Here is a 17616-nt window from a genome sequence, read left to right on the forward strand (position 1 = left end):
TAGGAATCAGACAGATTGTGGCTTCTTGAAATGTACCCTCTGACTTACCTGATAAATAAAACGAATGAAAGAGAGAAAGAAGTTTGGGAAGCAAAAGATCAGAAAAGTGCAAATAAAATTCTACTAAAAAAACGTCAGGGCCAGGAGTTTTACCTTTGGTGAGAGAATTTAAAGCCGTAGATAACTCATGCAAGGAAAGATCAACTTCCAGAGCTGGGAAATTAAGAAGAGAAGTCGAAGGCTTAGGAAGTTTGTCAAAATAGGCTTGGATAAGGGAGGGAGAGGGAGAAGATTCAGGTGTATAAAGAGTACGATAAAATAACAAACTGGTCAAGAATGTCTTGAGCTTTATGCAATAAAGTCTTATCAGAAGAATAAATGGAATCAATAAAAGAGCGTTCCTTGCGCGACTTGAGATAATTAGCTAAAAGCTTCCCCGCTTTATTGCGACCACCGTAATATCGGGCGCTACTGCGAAGGAGCATAGACGAAGCATTATCGGTAGTAGATTTATTAAAATCTAGTTTGGCACGGATGAGATCCGGAGAAACAGAGAGCTTAGGGGAAGAATAGAACTTACGTTCCGAAGATTTAATGCGGGCTAGAATATCTTTCTGTTTCTGAAGAAAAAGCTTCTTTTTCTTGGAGACAAAGTCGATAACAAACCCGCGAGACGTGGCCTTAAAGGAATCCCAGAGAAGGTGGGGGAAATGTTAGAAACGTCATTTAACAGAAAGAAATCAGTAGCAAAAGATCGGAAAGAGGAGGAGAAAAAAGGGTCCGTAAGAAGAGAATTATTAAATCGCCAACGAGAAGGTTTGGGATGCGGAAGAAGGTCAAGGTCCGCTACAATAGGAGCATGGTCCGAAATGAGTATAGGTTCAATAGAAGAAGAAATTAAATTTTGCGACAAAGAGAGAGAAAGAAAAATATAGTCAAGGCGAGAAAAAGAGGAGTATGGAGGGGAGAAAAAGGAGTAGTCAAGGATGTCAGGGTGCGAAAGCCTCCAAGAATCCGTGAGGTGTGCTTGAGAAATAGTATCGAGAAACTGCTTGTGAGGCTTGTGAGGTACAAATCGAACCATTGACTTACGATCAAGAAAGGGATCCACGATCAAGAAAGGGATCCACAATCTGGTTACAATCACCACCTAGAATGAAAAAGTCATCTTTGTATTGAATACATTTGCTCGTAATTGAGGGCCAAAAAAGTAAGTCGGGTTGTGTAGGACCATAAACATTAAACACAGTCAGGGGAATAGAATTAATTAACATCTTAGCTAAAACCCACCTACCATCAGAATCTGTTTCTTGTAATAACACTTTACATGATAATTTTTTATGACATAAAATAGCCACACCATTTTTCTTGTTAGTAGAAGGGGAGAATAAGACCGTACCCACCCAACCACGCTTTAGCTTAGGAGATTCCGCCTCAGAGAGGTGGGTCTCTTGCAGGAGGACTATGTCAGGATTATAAGAAGCAAGATGGGAAAGAATCCTCGGACGTTTAATAGGGCTGATAAAACCTTTAACATTCCAGGAGATTACTCTGAATTTAAAAGGCTAAGAACATTAACAGGAACAACACCTACAACCACAGATAAAAGGCAAGAAAAATGCATAAAATGACAGAGAATACAGGTAAATGGAGAAGGCTGAAATGAGGGAGAGGAGAGAAGAAATAGAGTGTAAAGCAAAAAGGGAAAACAATGATGGAGACGGAGAAAGATTGAAAACAGATAAAAAGAAGAAGAGCGAAGGGAAAAGGAAAAGAAAGGGAGAGAAAAAGAAAAAATTACAAGAAGTGACAGTGCAAATCCAAAAAGGACGACTGAACATAACATACCTGAAGGGGACACGAAGAGTATATCGGGACAGTGGAGAGACGCAACAAGAATGACCTCCCGGAACCAGGAGACCAAACCGGAACGCACCAGGACGGGAGACGATGAGCACAACTCGCAAAAAGGGAGGAGGGGAGCACAACAATAGATCTGAATAAAGAAAAATAAATAGAAAAGTGCTGACAATGGAATAGACACATAAAGAAATGCATAAGAGTGGAAATGTAGAACGAGAAACAGCTAAAAAGTGAAAAGTGATTACAAGCTTGGGAGAGAAAAAGGAGTGAAGAGAGAAAGAGAACCAACAACTTAGTGAGCAGCAATAAGGATAAAAACATCAAAAAAGAGATCGTAAGAATGAATAAAAAAAAAACGAATTATTAATCTAAAAGACAATGGTAGCATAAAAATATTACAATTGAAAAACCTGCAGGAAAAGAAAGATTAAACATTCAACCACAAGCAGAAGTATCCATGCCAGAATTAGATTGAATATGAATAACATTTTTAAGTTCCGCAGGATCTTGAAAAGTCCAAGTTTGATTCTGATGTGTAACTTTGAAGGTACATGAGTGGAATAGACCATATCTGGCACCAAGAGTGCGCAATGGAGCACGAAGACTCAAAAATTCTCTTCTTCTGGCTGCAGTAACATTGGAAACATCCTGAGTAAGAAAGACCCTCTGGCCCAACCAAGAGACCTGACGTTTAGCTCTAGCCGCAGAGAGGACCAGAAGCAAATCCGTAAATTTAAAAAAAAGGATGGACTCCTCGAGGTTTAGTAGAGGTGGATAAGCGAGGACCAAGTCTGTGGGCTCTTTGTATACTCAGGGAGGTGGTTGAAGGCATGTCTAAAAGCTTTAAGAGGAAGGAGGAGAAAAACGTGACAGGGTCATCACCCTCAAAAGACTCCGGCAGACCATAAATGTGAAGATTGTTCCTCCTATTTCTGTTTTCTAAATCCTCTGTGCTGCTGAAGGGCTAGAACCGATTTTTCGAGAGAAGAAATACGCTTAGAATTGACTTGGATGTCCTGAACCTGCTGCTCTACCGAAGACATTCTGTTATCCATAGACACCCATTTTGCTTCAAAAAGCTGCATTTTCGAGTTAGTCTCTTCCACGAACGGGCGAAGAGCCCTTATCTCTTCCAGCAGAAGCTCCATAGCAAATGGGAGGTGGCGACTTGTGCGGAGGAGGGGGAGAGTCCTGTTTCAAGCGCTTCGAGGATACAGAGGAAGGAGGTGTTTTGCCTGAAGAGGATTGTGGCGTGGGAGAACGGATGGGAGCTGCTGCCGCCATTTGAGCAGAGACTGGAGAAGAATCCACAGTTGAGGAGGAAGAGGAAGGCGCCGTAGGAGGACCCTTCGAGGGCACAAAAACAAATTTTGGGTTACGTAGTTTGCCCATGAATAGCAAGACGCAAAAATAGTAGGCCAAAACAAAATACAATGTGCCAGGGAGGACCAGCCAATTAGAAAATAGAATGGCAGATAAGTCATACAGCACAGCAGCCAGCAGAACACAGAGAAAAACAAGAAAAAGGGGCCCACCTCCAAGGATGTAAAGGGAGCACGTAGGGAAAAAGCTCCTGAGTTAGGTAAAATTCCACTAGGCTGACACAGTAACTTGACGTAGGAGCCAAAATGACGTGCAAGCCAGTTAGTGCGAGGAAGCAACTGCCAAAAGAAACATGACAAAAAGAGAGAACAGGAGGGTGCTCCAGACCCAGGCAGAATCTCCAGTCAGCAACCGCAGCTCCACGAACAGGCGCAAGATGTAATCATTAATTCTATTGTCCTTGCCACAATAAAACAGATGCCATTTAAGTGCCACAAAAATAAAAAATAAAAATGTCATAATCAGGCTCAATGACTGGTCACAAAAATGCTCATAGCGCCCTTATAGAGGCTTTGGCCACAAGCTGCGCATGAATGAGAAGCCGAGACAGCGTCGTCCGCGATCCAAAATGGTGGACGCGCCGAGGAGATCCCGTTATACAGGATAACAAAGCATTACAAGGTGAGCGGAAGCGCTGCCTGGGCTCACCCGAGGTCCGAGTCACTCCGCTGCCAGCATCGGTCGAGGGGAGCAAAAAGTAAGCAAGAACTCCGCCGTAAATTCTAAAAGACCGTCCCGGTGTGTCGGAGCTCCGGTACTAGGCGCCCATCTTCGCCGGTGCCTAAGCCACGCCCCCCTTAAGCTCCCACTTTAATCTAAACCTTTTTATTTCTTGCATTTGTTACGCCTGTTTTTTGTTTAACTCTCCCATTTCCATGCTCCGCCTGTTTTTCGCCATCTTTTTTCTTTTCTTTTTTTGGATTAATGCCAAGTGCTTGATTAAAGCTTCAGTGCTTTCATTTTCTTTACTTAACTTTTCAATAGTTTTCTCATGGTATTTATTTTTGTGCGATACCAAAGGGGATGATGGACGCAGTGCCTGAGCAAATCAAGCACTCACCCCCAGTCAACTGATCTGGGTTTAATACATTATTTAGCTCACTCAACCACCCCAGTTCAGACATGGCCATATGCAAATCAGTCTGACCCTGTGCCTCATGGGAACAGTCCAGCCCGAACTGCCAAGCCATGTCTTCCCTGGACCGCAAACCAGCATCCTGGGACCGGTTTCGGGTTCATAACGCTCGTCAGCCAGGCTATCTTGAATCCAGTGGTAAAGTGAGAAAGGGACCCACGTCTGGGCATACCCTGCCAACTTGGGGCGAACAAAGCGGTACCAAAGGGGATGATGGGCGGAGCGCCTGAGCAAATCAAGCACTCACCCCCAGTCAACTGATCTGGGTTTAATCCATCATTATTTAGCTCACTCCACCACCCCAGTTCAGACATGGCCATTTATTTTTGTGTTCTATAAGGCTTTAGGAGAAATAGGGAAATGATTGTTGCATAACAATCTACCAATGCACACAATTGGGCCCCAGATCAATATAGTCCTGTCAAATGGCGAAAGTTGAGCAAAGTAACTTGGAAGTAGGAATGAAATCCAGAGGTCTCAAAGGAAGTGTTTATCAAATAAGGGGATTTTGAGCTCTTATGTAGCTCGACAGGGGATCGTGTGTGTACTGCTGGTGGAAGAATTCAACGGGTCCTATTACATTGTGCTTCGGGAACACAACAGGTGTATGTGCCTGTGTTCTATGCCCCTGGGGCACTATGGTATTACAGAAGGGGCTGCAGACACTTTAATGGTTCCTTCTGTAACACTGACGCACATGTAGTGTCAGACTGTGTTCCCTCATTTGCGTGGGGCATGATCCCATACGAAGGAGGGAATCACTTTCCTTCATGCCATCATTGGTTTACCAACCGAGACAAACTTCCTTAGGAGGGAAACTGACCATGCTCCACAAAAGTGTGGCACGCGATCAGTGTGCCCCTGATGGCAGCCTTCTCGAGGGAAGGAAGTGGGTCCCATTTCATGTTTTGCTTTCAATATATGTTGGTTTCTTTCCCAACAGTTTGTTTAACTTCTCTTTTTTTTTTTTTTTAAAGTTTTCATCTGGTTCGGTTTATCGGTTTTTTCCTTTCTGCTCTACTTCTTTTCCAGTCTACATTTGTATTTCCTAGAAGACCCCTCCGCCTCAATTCTCATGCCTCATTTGTTAATATTACCCTTCTTTTTTCCTTGCTACTGCACTTTTTATTTTCCTTCCTCTAATGCAGCCATTTTGCCTTTCCGATCTTTCTTGCTCTTTTCCTTTGGGTAATTTTTTTTAAATTACCAGTCCACACATTTTTTTCAGTAAAACTGAGTCCTGCACTTTCAAGTGGCAATGGCTATCTTTAAGCAGTGAATGTCATGCGCTCAAGTCACTTGTGATGTTGTGTTGAAGCAGTGGTACTTGCGAAAATTGTTAGCACCTGCTTTTTCTGCGGCACAAGGATTTTCAGAGCCCTAGACATAACATTTTTCCATTTGGTGGACGCTATTCCTCTAGCAACAAAGTTTTTAACGATCTCTTGCTTAAATATGGCGCCCTCTTGCAGCCAATTGCATTGTTGCTGTAAGGCAGCTGTCTGAAATGGCCTTAATATACCACTGGCCTTGTCACTTTGATTAGGAACTGGGCCACTTGTATTACAGGATGTGGTATGGGGGTCGGGGGGGGCAGCCAACAGGGCTGTTTGCCCCCCCCCCCCCCCCCGGTATTTTGGGAAAGTGGAGCAGTCGGACGACTGCTCGGGTTTGGGTGTTTTTTGGGCTAATTATGTAGCCCGGGGGGGTATATATGCTTCTTTTTTGTGTAACCAGCCACAGTTCTGTCTTGGTGACACTGGCTGGCATAGCAACACTTTCTGCAAGTACAAGGGAACATCTGTGCACACCATATTATGCCTCCGGTGTGTTCTCTAGCTATGTAAATAGGTCCTTAATTGGATTCTTAAAGTACTCCAAAAATGGTAGGCCCACCACACACTGATTACTGTAGGATAGGCCAGCAGGAGAGCTTACTTGGTCCTTCAGTGAACACTCTGCATTGGCCATGCCTTACACCAGCCTTATTGAACTCATTCCAACAGAGGAATCAATTAAATGACTATTAATGAAGGAATAACCCCAAAAATAGAATCCGATAGGTATGAAATGAAAGGTTTTTGATTCACTGCTTGCTTTCCCTCATATGGGTTTCCAGTATATGCTGCTAAATCACAAGGTGTTGAACATTCCTGGCAGAACCCACTCCCCTATTGCCAACCTGACTGGATATCCCCCGGCATGGGCATACTTCCATAGAAGTGGGAAGATATTCACAAACTGGAAATACAATGAAACTCGAGCGCCAAAATAAATCAAACCTGACCCATTCTTAGGGGCACTCAAGCCAAATACCTCAACAAATGCAAGTCTTTTCTCCTAAACAAATTTTCCCTAGTCCTCAACAATGCTGTAACTTCATTTCATAACGAGTTTAGCTTCCCTGACGGTCTCCCCCACTATCTCTGGTCTCTCAAGAACTGACTTCAAGACTATGCTCGCCTCCACTTTTCTGAATGCCTCAAATCTCTGGGTTGATGAGCAATATTCCCAATCACACTGAGCCCTCTCAAGCATTTACATTCAAAACAGCCCCTGAGCGGTTCATTCAGACCTACAGCAAACCCATGCATCCTGCAACAAATATCCATGTGTAACCCAACCAGCCTGCATCCACCCTTTGAGGCTTGTGTCCCAGGCACCAACCACCCGCCAGGCAACAATGGAATCACTGGTGTAGCGTCTCCCCCAGCCTGGGTACTCTCAAATGACTATGCCACATACAGAGCTTGGTATTATATGACTTTATTCTGCTGCATTTAACTGTGTCAACATTCTAAATCCGCCTTCATTGCATTCCCCTCTAACACCTGTCGTACCTCTACGGAGCCCATAAGGCGCCAAAAGGGTTCTGCCATTGCTAACTCGCAAGACACCACATCTGGCATATACTTTACCTTTTCTAAATGCAGTATTCCTACTCGCTGAGACCAAAGCTTCACCAGACTGTACATCCCTTGCTTGCCTTCTTCAGAAACCTAGACATTCTCTTTCAAAGAAGGTGGCTGTCTGAATTATTTGCTTCATAACTGCCCAAGGGGGCATTTACCACGCAACCATGGTGGTTTCGCTACATGTGATCTGCAGTGGCAGCCACCACAACAGGAAGGTGGGGGACGGACTGACTAACGGAAGGGTGGGGGGGGGGGGGAGGGAAACTGGGAAGAGAGAATATATGTTTAATCTTAGCTTCCGCCGCAGCCTCCATGCCCATGTCAGTCTTGAATCTCTCCCAGCAGTCTCTGGGAAGGCAGAGGCTGCTCAGCCAAACCTGGCACTGCTCTCCTGCACTGCTCTCCAGGATTGGTCAGAGCCGCCTGCTCTGCTACTCCGACCCTTCTGTGTAGCCCTGCCCCTTTTCTCCAACATGGCCGGCCAAACATACATGCGCACTTCTAAGTACCCACCACCTCCTTGTCATGACCCAGTCACCCCCTCTACTCTCCCCAACCCCGCCCCCCCCCCCTCACCTCCCCGGCATGGTTGTCTGAGGCAGTCACAGAAAAGTAAAATGATATGGTTTCATGATTTTATTTTTCTGACTGACAAGTGGGGCGACGCTCCTCCGCCATTACGGAGGAGCCGCCCCTGGATTTGTATTGGCAGTTGTAATATTGGACGCTATGGTAAAGTCCAACACTACAAATGCAGATCTAAATGCTGAAGATTCGGAATAAGTTAACTAGAGTACGTTATTTATTTATAATTCTAAATCGACTGTTGGTCAATCTGGTGTTACCAGTTTGTTTTTAAAAGCTTATTTTTATCTTCTCAAGACAATGTTAATTTCTCATGGGTTCTTTTTAGGTATCCAGACTGTTGAGAACTATTTCTCGATGTGCAAATCGCTGTCTGCATGGATACTGGGGCGCAACTGGGGCAGACTGAAGCAAAAAAAGGTACGCTTTTTTCCCTCCTTAGTTAGAATTTTTGTGCTTGGAAGTACATTTAGTGCTCACCCTGGTTGCGTGCTTTCACAGGTGGGTATAGGACCACCATGATGACCAGTGCTATGGTTAAGGTTGTCGCACACGCTCAACAGTGTTTTTTGTGTGTGGGGAGGTAAAGTATGTGTGTGGAGACACGGACAAGTGTCCAACTGCACAATGGTGGTGGTGGGAATGTTGTGTGATGGTGAGGAAAGGTTCAACTTGTGGAGCAAACTTGAAATCTATTTGTCCCTCAGTGTCCATCTAATTATGACAGGGAGCAGAGTACATAAAGGAATTGTTCTTTGTCCCCACCCAGCAGCACAGCGTGGGTTGCCGGGGCAAGGCAAGTTTCCTTCCACTTGGCCCTGCGCCCGTAAGAATGTCCCTAAGAATTTTGCGCCCAGGGCAACTGCCCCTGTGGCCCCGCCCACGGTAACCCACTGTCCTCACCCTAACCTACCAAGTCAATTTTCCTCCAGACCTGCTTTGTTTTAGTTTACTATTTATAGATTTTCTACCGAGAGCATCATGCATGTTTTATATGCGCAATAATTTGGCAGGAACATTTTCTAAGAGAACTGCCCTTTTATTCATCATAAAGGAATCCATAAGTAGCACCACCTAAGTTTGAGCACCTTTTTAAAAACCACATTACAGGAATATAAAATTAAATGTTTAGTATAGCTCTTACTACCACTTTCAAGGGCTATAAATACCCTGTTGCTAGTTCCAATTTAATAGTTCTCAATTGTCTTTGAATTCCGAAGGCATGCCCGCATTGGCCTTGTTGGCATTCAACCTTCTGTAGATCACACCAGATGCCAGCAGCCATTTGTGTACACGCGGAGCCATCTAGCCTGGTTGTGTCATCAAATGAGTGCCTGTGTGGGCTGAGCCGTGGCATAGCAAAAATCCAGGTGCTTAGAGACCATACTACCGGGCTGTCCTGACACCCTATGAGCCATAACAAGCATTGGTAAAATCAACAGGCCTGGGTTTCACATGCAGACAACATTCGTTCATGTCTGTATTTGCATGCATGATAATGATTAGCACTTTAAAGCCCGACCTGTAGGCTTTGCCAACGCTGGCTGCAGCGGTCTCGAGCCCCAGAAGCACTGCATGTATGTGCCAGAGGATATTGCTTCAACGTTCCTCGATGGACAAAAACGCACACCCAGAGTTTTAGATAAAAGCTGGAGTTTGAAAAAACTTCTTATTTCTCACAAAAACCTCAGATTGTCTGCAACACGGCAATACACTAGAACGGCAGAACCAGTGAGCTAGATGTGCTAGAGGTAAAATGGAAGGTAGAAGCAAAGAAGGGCCCCTTTTTGTTCGGAAAGGTGGGTTGTCATTTCTTGACCCTAATCATTGTAACTGTTCTTTCATGCTATTTTTTTCTTCAAAAAACAGCCACAAGAGTTGCATTTCCTATAATGTGTCATAAGGAAAAATAAAAGTGCCGGTGTACCCCACCGGCTCAAATTAAGCACTGCAGTTGCCTAAAGAATGGACAGGAAATGAAATGTGTGTTAACAAATGGTGTCCAAGAAGCAGGCTGTTCTCATACATGCATACATACATTTTTATAACGAGATACACCACCACCAATGGGGACAGGAGTAAAAAACATAAAAAACGGCACGTCGGACGCGCCGTTTCTGCTGCTCTCAATGCTGCACCTGAGAAAAATCGGGCACAAATGGCTGACTCCCTGATTATCGTTGGGCTGCATAGTCTGAGTGCTAGTAAACTTTAACTTAAATGGTTGGCTTTTTTTGTTGTTGTTGCATATTTATATAGCGTGAACTCGACCCGAAGGTATTGGAGCGCTTTACATAGCAACGTATCTACATTACATATTAAGGCACGGGGAGATTAAGTGATTTGCCCAAAATCACAGGATGTGGACGCGACCCCGAGGCTCGAACCCTGGTTTCCAGCACCAAAGTCGGCAGCGTAGCCGACGGACCACATCCTCTGTGTCACATCCACACCATGTTTTTCGTACTCGTTCAATAAAGGGCCCAAACAGATTTCACTGGGAGCCCCCTCTCACTCCCCATCCTTGGCTTGTGGAGTGGATGAAAGGAGCGCTCATCTGGTTCTTCAAAATAATCACAACTCCTGCAGCTCCCAGAGTGTTTGATCAGTCTCGAATTTATTCAGCAGAAGAGGAATAACCTCCTGAAGCTACTGTCCATTTCAATTGGTTTCTTATTTGGCTCGAGTCAAACGAATTCATCGCTTTTGGCAGAAATAATTGAGTTCCTATTGTACTTTTTGTAAGTTTGCCTCATTTTTCAGGCGCTATTTTTTATTTTCGTATCACATTCGACAATCCTTTACAATGAAATAAGCATGGCATTTGGATTAATGTTTTTGCTCAAGTCCTTTAGTGCATATGATCTAGGCAAATGTCGAAGTTGGTCGAAATGGGCGGAATTAAGGCAAAGGTTAGAGGTGGGATTCAAAGGATCTTGGGACACCTCTCCCCTGGTCAAAATGGTTTGAAACTAGGTGATGTGAAAATTTTAATTTTGACGATAATTGACACTGGTTCAATTCACAAGTACGCATTTGGCAGTTTCTGTTTTTCACAAATGAAATTATAAATATTCACAAAAAACAGATTTGCGCACATTGGTGGCAATATAGTATAATCCGTAAAGCGTCATGTCTGAACCAATGCCCATTTCAATGAAAACGGTGCTGACTGTAAATGACCACACAAAGCTTTGGTTGCATTCAAAATGTTCCACCTCATGCCCATTAAAGGTAAGTGGGTCACGAACGTTTTTCTAAAACTTGGGCCATGATTCTAAAGTTTGGGAAGCACTGGCCTAACCATTTACCTCAATTCATTTCCCAACCCCTTATTCTATTTTTATTTTATTTGGACCCACAGTTATCAGTCATGATCTTTCTCAATAACTCTTTTCAAACATTCTGGTTTGAACAAGATGTAATCTATTGCCAGACGTCGAGGTGTCTAGATCCAACTGGTAATGGCTGGCATTCAATCACTGTTCTCACCCTTTTTGGGCTGACCTTTACTTGACCTTGCGTGATGGGTTGTGATTCTGGTTTAGATAGGTGGGTTGAACATATTTTCCTGCGCTCCTCTCAAACGTCAGCAGGCGTGCACTCATTGTCTCCTTATTCCTCACCCCCTAGTCCTGGTGTATGTAAATAACTGGGTGGGAGGAGGCTGGAGGTTGGTCACCCAGGGCGAGATGGTTGTGGAAGCTGGTTATGAGTTGCATTTTAGCTGATAAAAGGTCATAGACCATTCAAGAGCCTTATCGCCGACATTCACATCTTGCGAATACTTGTGTTTGGACAGAAGTTGCAATGGCAAACCAGTATGTTCATCCCACATCATCTATCATCCCCCAGGAGACAACCTCCTCTTCATCGAACACCTCATGGACTTGATCGCTTCTAACATGGGTCAGCAGAATACCCAAATATTCCTGGGCGATTAATCTCCATTGGAACGACAGCAATGACTCCGTGGTCAAGAGTTTCAAAAACTTCTTGGATGATCTTACCCTCACCCAATCCTGCAACAGCCCGACACACAATAAAGGCTCAACCATTGATCTTATAATTGCCAAATCTGACATCATCCAGGTGGATTCGATCCAACCCTGTGACTGGTCGGACAATCATGTTATTGCCTTCTATATCAAGGGAACCACCAAACACATTCCAGCGCAATCCACAAAACCAAAGATCTGGAAAAGAGACCTGAAAAAACTCAATCCAAACTCACTACCCTCTTCCAGCTACAATCTGCTCCAGCCCCCTGCAGTCACCTCTGATGTGCATGCTCTCACCAACCACTATCTCAATGCTATGACTACGATAATTAATGAGGTAGCCCCTCTGCAACTTAAGAGCTCCCATTAAAGATTCCAAGCCCTGGTATAACTCACTTCTTAATGAGGACAGACTGGCTCTCAGATCCTTTGAACGCAACTGGAGATCAGTCCCCTCAGCTCGCCACCTTAAACTTCTAAGGAAAAAGAGAAATGCTTACTACAAAAAGATTAAACGCACTAAAGCAGATTTCTTCAGCCATCAACTAAACCAAGCAAAAAACCGCCCAAAAAAACTTTTCAAATTAATCAAAAATCAATCCAAGGATGCACCCCGACGGCTACAAGACCTAGCTCTCCCTCAACCTAACTGTGAAGAATTTTCTACTTTCTTTAATCTGAAGACCGACAACATCGCGAAGGATCTCCTCAATAACCAACTACCACACGCTGCTCCTAATACAGAAATCTCCACCTCCTTTCCAACCACGTCTGGCCAACCCCACCCTAAGCCTGGCCCTAAAAACGAGGCAGCATGGTCCTCCTTTGATTTGTACACTGAACACGACCTAGGCATAATCCTAAATTCCCTGAAACCGGCCAATCACCTCATTGACCCCCTCCCTGCCAATGCAGTCAAAGACCTTGCCCCTTGGCTTCTTCCACTTTGGACCAAAATCATTAACAGCTCTCTTCATCAAGGTTGCATCCCGGACTCCCTCAAAGTAGGTCAAGTCTCACCTATTCTAAAGAAACCCACTGCTGACCCTACGGATCTTAACTACCGACCCATATCCAATATTCCCACCCTCGCCAAATTGCTGGAAAAATGTGTTCACCGACAACTAACCAATCGCATAGATCACTTTGAACTCCTAAATAAACAACAATCAGGTTTCAGAGCAGGACACAGCACTGAATCAGCCATGACACACATTGATGCGCTACAAATCCTGGACCAGAACGATGCGTGCCTACTCATCCTGCTAGACCTTTCCTCAGCCTTTGACACGGTCAAACACCAGAAACTAATCGATCTTCTGGAGCACAGAATGGGTATGTCTGGCACAGTGTTAAATTGGTTTACCTCCTTCCTCCATAACCGTACACAAAAATTCAAGGTCAACAACACGCTCTCCAATTCCTCTCCTGTAACTCTTGGGGTTCCGCAAGGGTCCGCACTCTCGCCGACCTTATTCAACTTGTTCATGGAACCTCTCACTGAAATTCTGCACGCGTCTAACGTACAATTCCATATGTACGCGGACGACACACAACTCTATCTCAAGATCAACTCCCTAGAAGACATTAATTTGCTTAACTCCACTCTCAGGACCACCCAGTCCTGGCTTTCAGATAATCATCTCAAACTGAACGCGCTAAAAACAGAATTCCTCCTCATAGCACCACCAGTCAAAGTCCCTCTAATGCACGACCTGATCAAACAGCTTACCGCCTTCAACGTTCAACCAACCATCGTGGATTCAGCAAAATCCTTGGGAATTACCCTCAACAGCAACCTTATGATGCAAAAACACATCAGCAACGCTACAAAAGGAGCTAATTTCCAGATAAATACATTGAGGAAGCTGAAACCCTTCCTGCCCTTCGAGGACTTCAAATTGGCAGTACAAGCTCTAGTTATCCCTCATGTTGAGTACGGAATTGTCCCCTTATGTGGCTTCCCAAAAGTTGCTACAGCCCCACTTCGAGCAACTATCAACGCGGCAGCTAGACTCATCACTGGCTCGAAAAGAAGGGCTCACATTTCCCCTGACCGTAAAGCCCTGAACTGGCTACCATTTGAAGCTAGAATCCATCTAAAAATTGCGTGCATGACTCATAAATCCCTACATCACAACACCCCCAGCTATCTTGCGCAGAAACGGACTATCTCTGGTGGTCTTAGGTCCTCTAGAAATGCTGGAAAACTTCTACTGAAACCACAAAGGTTCATCAAGAAGAAAACCTATAAACGATCCTTCTCAGGGATGGCGCCCAAAATATGGAACTCTCTTCCCCCTGAAACCAGACTGAATGACTCTTCCGCATCGTTCGAAAAAGAAGTTAAAGCTTTGCTCATGGCAAAACTTACATGATCAATTGCCATCCTTGCCCCAAGTTCTTTAGAGCCTGTTTACAATGCTCTACTTGTTTAATCCTCATAAGATTTCTTGCTCCAAATGTTGTTTTTATATGACTGTTACCTGCACACTATTGTTTGTTCCAACTTACTGTTTTGTTATGTAAAGCGCTCTGATATCCGCAAGGATCTTGTTCGCGCTATATAAGACTTTCAAAATAAATAAATTACTGATGGTGAAAATGTCCGTTTGTGATCAGGAAAGGAGAAATACCCCCTTACCCTTTTTACTGGGATGCTGTCCATCTGAACCACTCTGAGTGCCACGGGGCTTGCACAGCTTACTGGGCCAAACTGTGGTGTTTGAGCTCTTGTACTACTGATGTCCTAGGGTCTGACCTATAATGAATCCTCCGCAATTGGGCCAAGTACGCTTTCTGCACTTGGCTCTCTGGGGGAACTTTGCACAAGTAGTCAAACGCTCCGGGATGGGGGGGGGGGGATTAGTGTTAGGTTAATGAACACAACTCCTAAGTTAGTGTGCACAGTAATGCAAATCAATTCCCAGTTAGTCAAATCCCTGTAACACTCCTTCTTGTAAAGTGCTCAGGGGTATTACCCATTATCTGGTGGCTGCATCCAGGGAATTCTCACTAATAGACTGTACTCAAGAATTCCCCTTTGAGTCTTTAGGATTTAGTTAAGTCTATGGCTCCCAGGGCCAACTAGTCCAAATCAAGTTTTCCCCACCCCTGCAGCATGGAAGCATTCAGCACGGCCGTGAGTGTCCTGACAGCCTGCACTCAAGACTTGGTTCTGTTCAGAGAAGTTAGGGTGGTCTGAGTACATGCTCCAGCATCTGACAGATGCAGGCTCTTTCCCGAGCAGTACTGCTGGCTTTTTCCATTGATGCGAAATGCTCCCAGCGTGAAAAGATGCAGTAGGGCAATCTTCCCTGGTGGTTGGGGAAGATGCAATCTGCCAGCTCCTTACCAGAGTCCAGCAAGGATGGGACTTCTGCATTTCTCATGGTCCTCAGGGGTCAGTAATGTGGCAGATCTTGACATGCAGGCTGTACCCACTGCTCCCAGTCTGTCTTTTCCTGGGCAACGGGCTGAACTTTCTGGCAGTGTTTGTACCGCCAGGCCCTCCTGGCATGCAGGGTTGTTGTGGCACTTTAATGCCCAAGCGTAGACTCCTCAGGTGTAATCGCCCACACCACGGTGGCCCCTCCTGGCTTACAGGGTAAACTGGTAAGGCGGCATGAGTCTCAGTGCACTTGTAACAAACACTTCAACTGTGTCCCCCTCTGGCATATGGAGTCACCGCAATGCGGTGGTATGGGTTTGTCACTTCCCACACTGCAGACCATATACAGCTCCGTCAACGATGGCCCTCTCCTTGCATACAGGGATCACTGGATCAATCCTGCACCTGGCTAACGACCGGATTGGTGCACAGCTGTATCCTCGCACCTCGTTCAGGGAGTCCTCTTGGTAGGGCTCCCTAATGGACCTCACTCCCTTCAACCCTCTTCCTCACTGGTCACACTGGGTTTGGCAGATGCTGGTGCTCCAGGCTCTTGTGAAATTGGTTTTGGTTTCCCTCAGTGAAGTCCTCTCACCCAGCAGGGAGACTATCAGACCTTGTCCTCTAGTCCTGGTCACAAGCAGAAGTCTTGCCAAGAAGCATGTCTGGCTGCTTGGTATTTGACAAATTTTGGGGTCGCAAACTCCCTATAGTTAATTTCCAGACATGTGATTTGGGGTCGGAGTCTTTTAAAGTTTTATGTTTAGGTTCTGCTTTTTTTTTTTTTTTAAGTGTACACTTTTCTTTCTCCTCTTTCTTGAAAGGCTGTCACAGCAGGATAGACTTCGAAGTTGATATTCACAAAACACAGGCCATGGGCGTGACTAGAGTTCACGCCTGGATGTCAGCCATAGGGATATGTGCATCAAAATCTTAATCCCAGACTCCCCAGCCCTACTCTTTGATTCCCTTATCTGTCCCATCTTCTTCCTAGGATGTGTCCAGGCCCCCTTCCTTGTGATTTTTCCCTGAATCAAGAAGCAACCTTTTGAAGTGTAAATGGGAAGTCTCTCTTCCTCCAGTGTGCCCCACCCTACTCACAAGTATGCAGCAATCTACAAATCGGTCTGGGAGGATCCCTTTACTCAGTTCTTCCAGGCAGGCCTGGGCTTCCCAAAATGGAAACCAGGGTGCTTCATGTAATGTACCATTGCAGACACCCTTACACTCAGTGTACATTCTCACCTCATTTACTTTCTAGTACTGTCACCTCCATGTATTGCGCCACCACAGATTCCTACATTCAGCACACACATTCAATCTGAGCTCAGTGTTCAGTATTGTAACCATTCTGTATTGTACCAGGGTGTGCTATTGGCAAACACACACACTGCCACCAAACGCACACTTGCCATGTGTGCGCTGCACAACACTTCACCCTTCATGTATTGTACTTCTTGCAAGCGCACACACACCCAGCACATGCTTTCATTGCACACGCGCTGCACAGCACTACAGCTCTCCTGTAATGTATTATTTGCAGGCATACATGCTCTAAATTCATGCTCTAACCATATATGTACTGCACAGCACTGCATTATCCCTGTACTATACCCTTCCCAGGGCACACATAAATCCATTAGTCACCACTCCTGTGCTGTGCGGCACTCCACATCAAACTAATGTAGCCCATGGGTGAGTTAAGCACACATCAGCAACACTTTTATAAAGGTGAGTGAGCCTGTAGGCCTCACTTCTCAGACATGTGGTAAAAAGGACCTGTTCACTCCTACTGATCACTACACTGTATGCTGTCACCACCGTGCTCGTGCTGCTCAACTCTTGGTGAAGGCGGTCGCCTTCCACCACAATGAGGGTAGCACTTTGGGCACCCCCCTGCCCTTGTCCAATAAGACGGCAATCCATGAGACAGACCTATGTCAATGGCGTACACACATGACCGTGTTTGCCTATGACAGAAATCAGCATTCGGAAATCCAGGCAACAGTACAGTTGGGCACTCAGGGCAGGGTTACACATCTTTTACCATTCAGAGGACTTTTCTATCCCAACCTTCTTCCAAATCACATTACAAGAATCTTGGCAGGCCTGAAGTATGGTAAAGCTGAATCCCTACTTCCAATGCTGCTTTGTTCATGAATGGGAAGCTTTGAGTGCAGGCTGAGGGACTGCAGCATACCTCCTACGAAGACATTTAGGTATTTTGCTGGGCTCTGAAGTGTGAGCACTGCTTCCTCGGCCTCAAGGATTTTCAGCATAGACCACCATCTTGTTCTTGTGGACGGATTGCCCTCACAGGAACTGGCTGACATGGAGGTGCTG

The 17616-nt window shown here is 45.1% G+C and overlaps 1 protein-coding gene across 1 annotated transcript in view; it reads left to right on the plus strand.

Moving 5' to 3' along the window:
• LOC146817828 (uncharacterized) overlaps positions 1 to 17616 on the plus strand; it is a 146500-nt gene that overhangs the window by 81351 nt on the left and 47533 nt on the right. Inside the window, exon 5 of the mRNA XM_085609247.1 lies at positions 8210 to 8301. Within this exon, the coding sequence (XP_085465373.1) occupies positions 8210 to 8301 (92 nt within the window). The remainder of the gene's footprint in view (positions 1 to 8209; positions 8302 to 17616) is intronic.

Source organism: Triturus cristatus, chromosome 6 (assembly GCF_964204655.1).
Source record: "Triturus cristatus chromosome 6, aTriCri1.1, whole genome shotgun sequence".
NCBI lineage: Eukaryota > Metazoa > Chordata > Amphibia > Caudata > Salamandridae > Triturus > Triturus cristatus.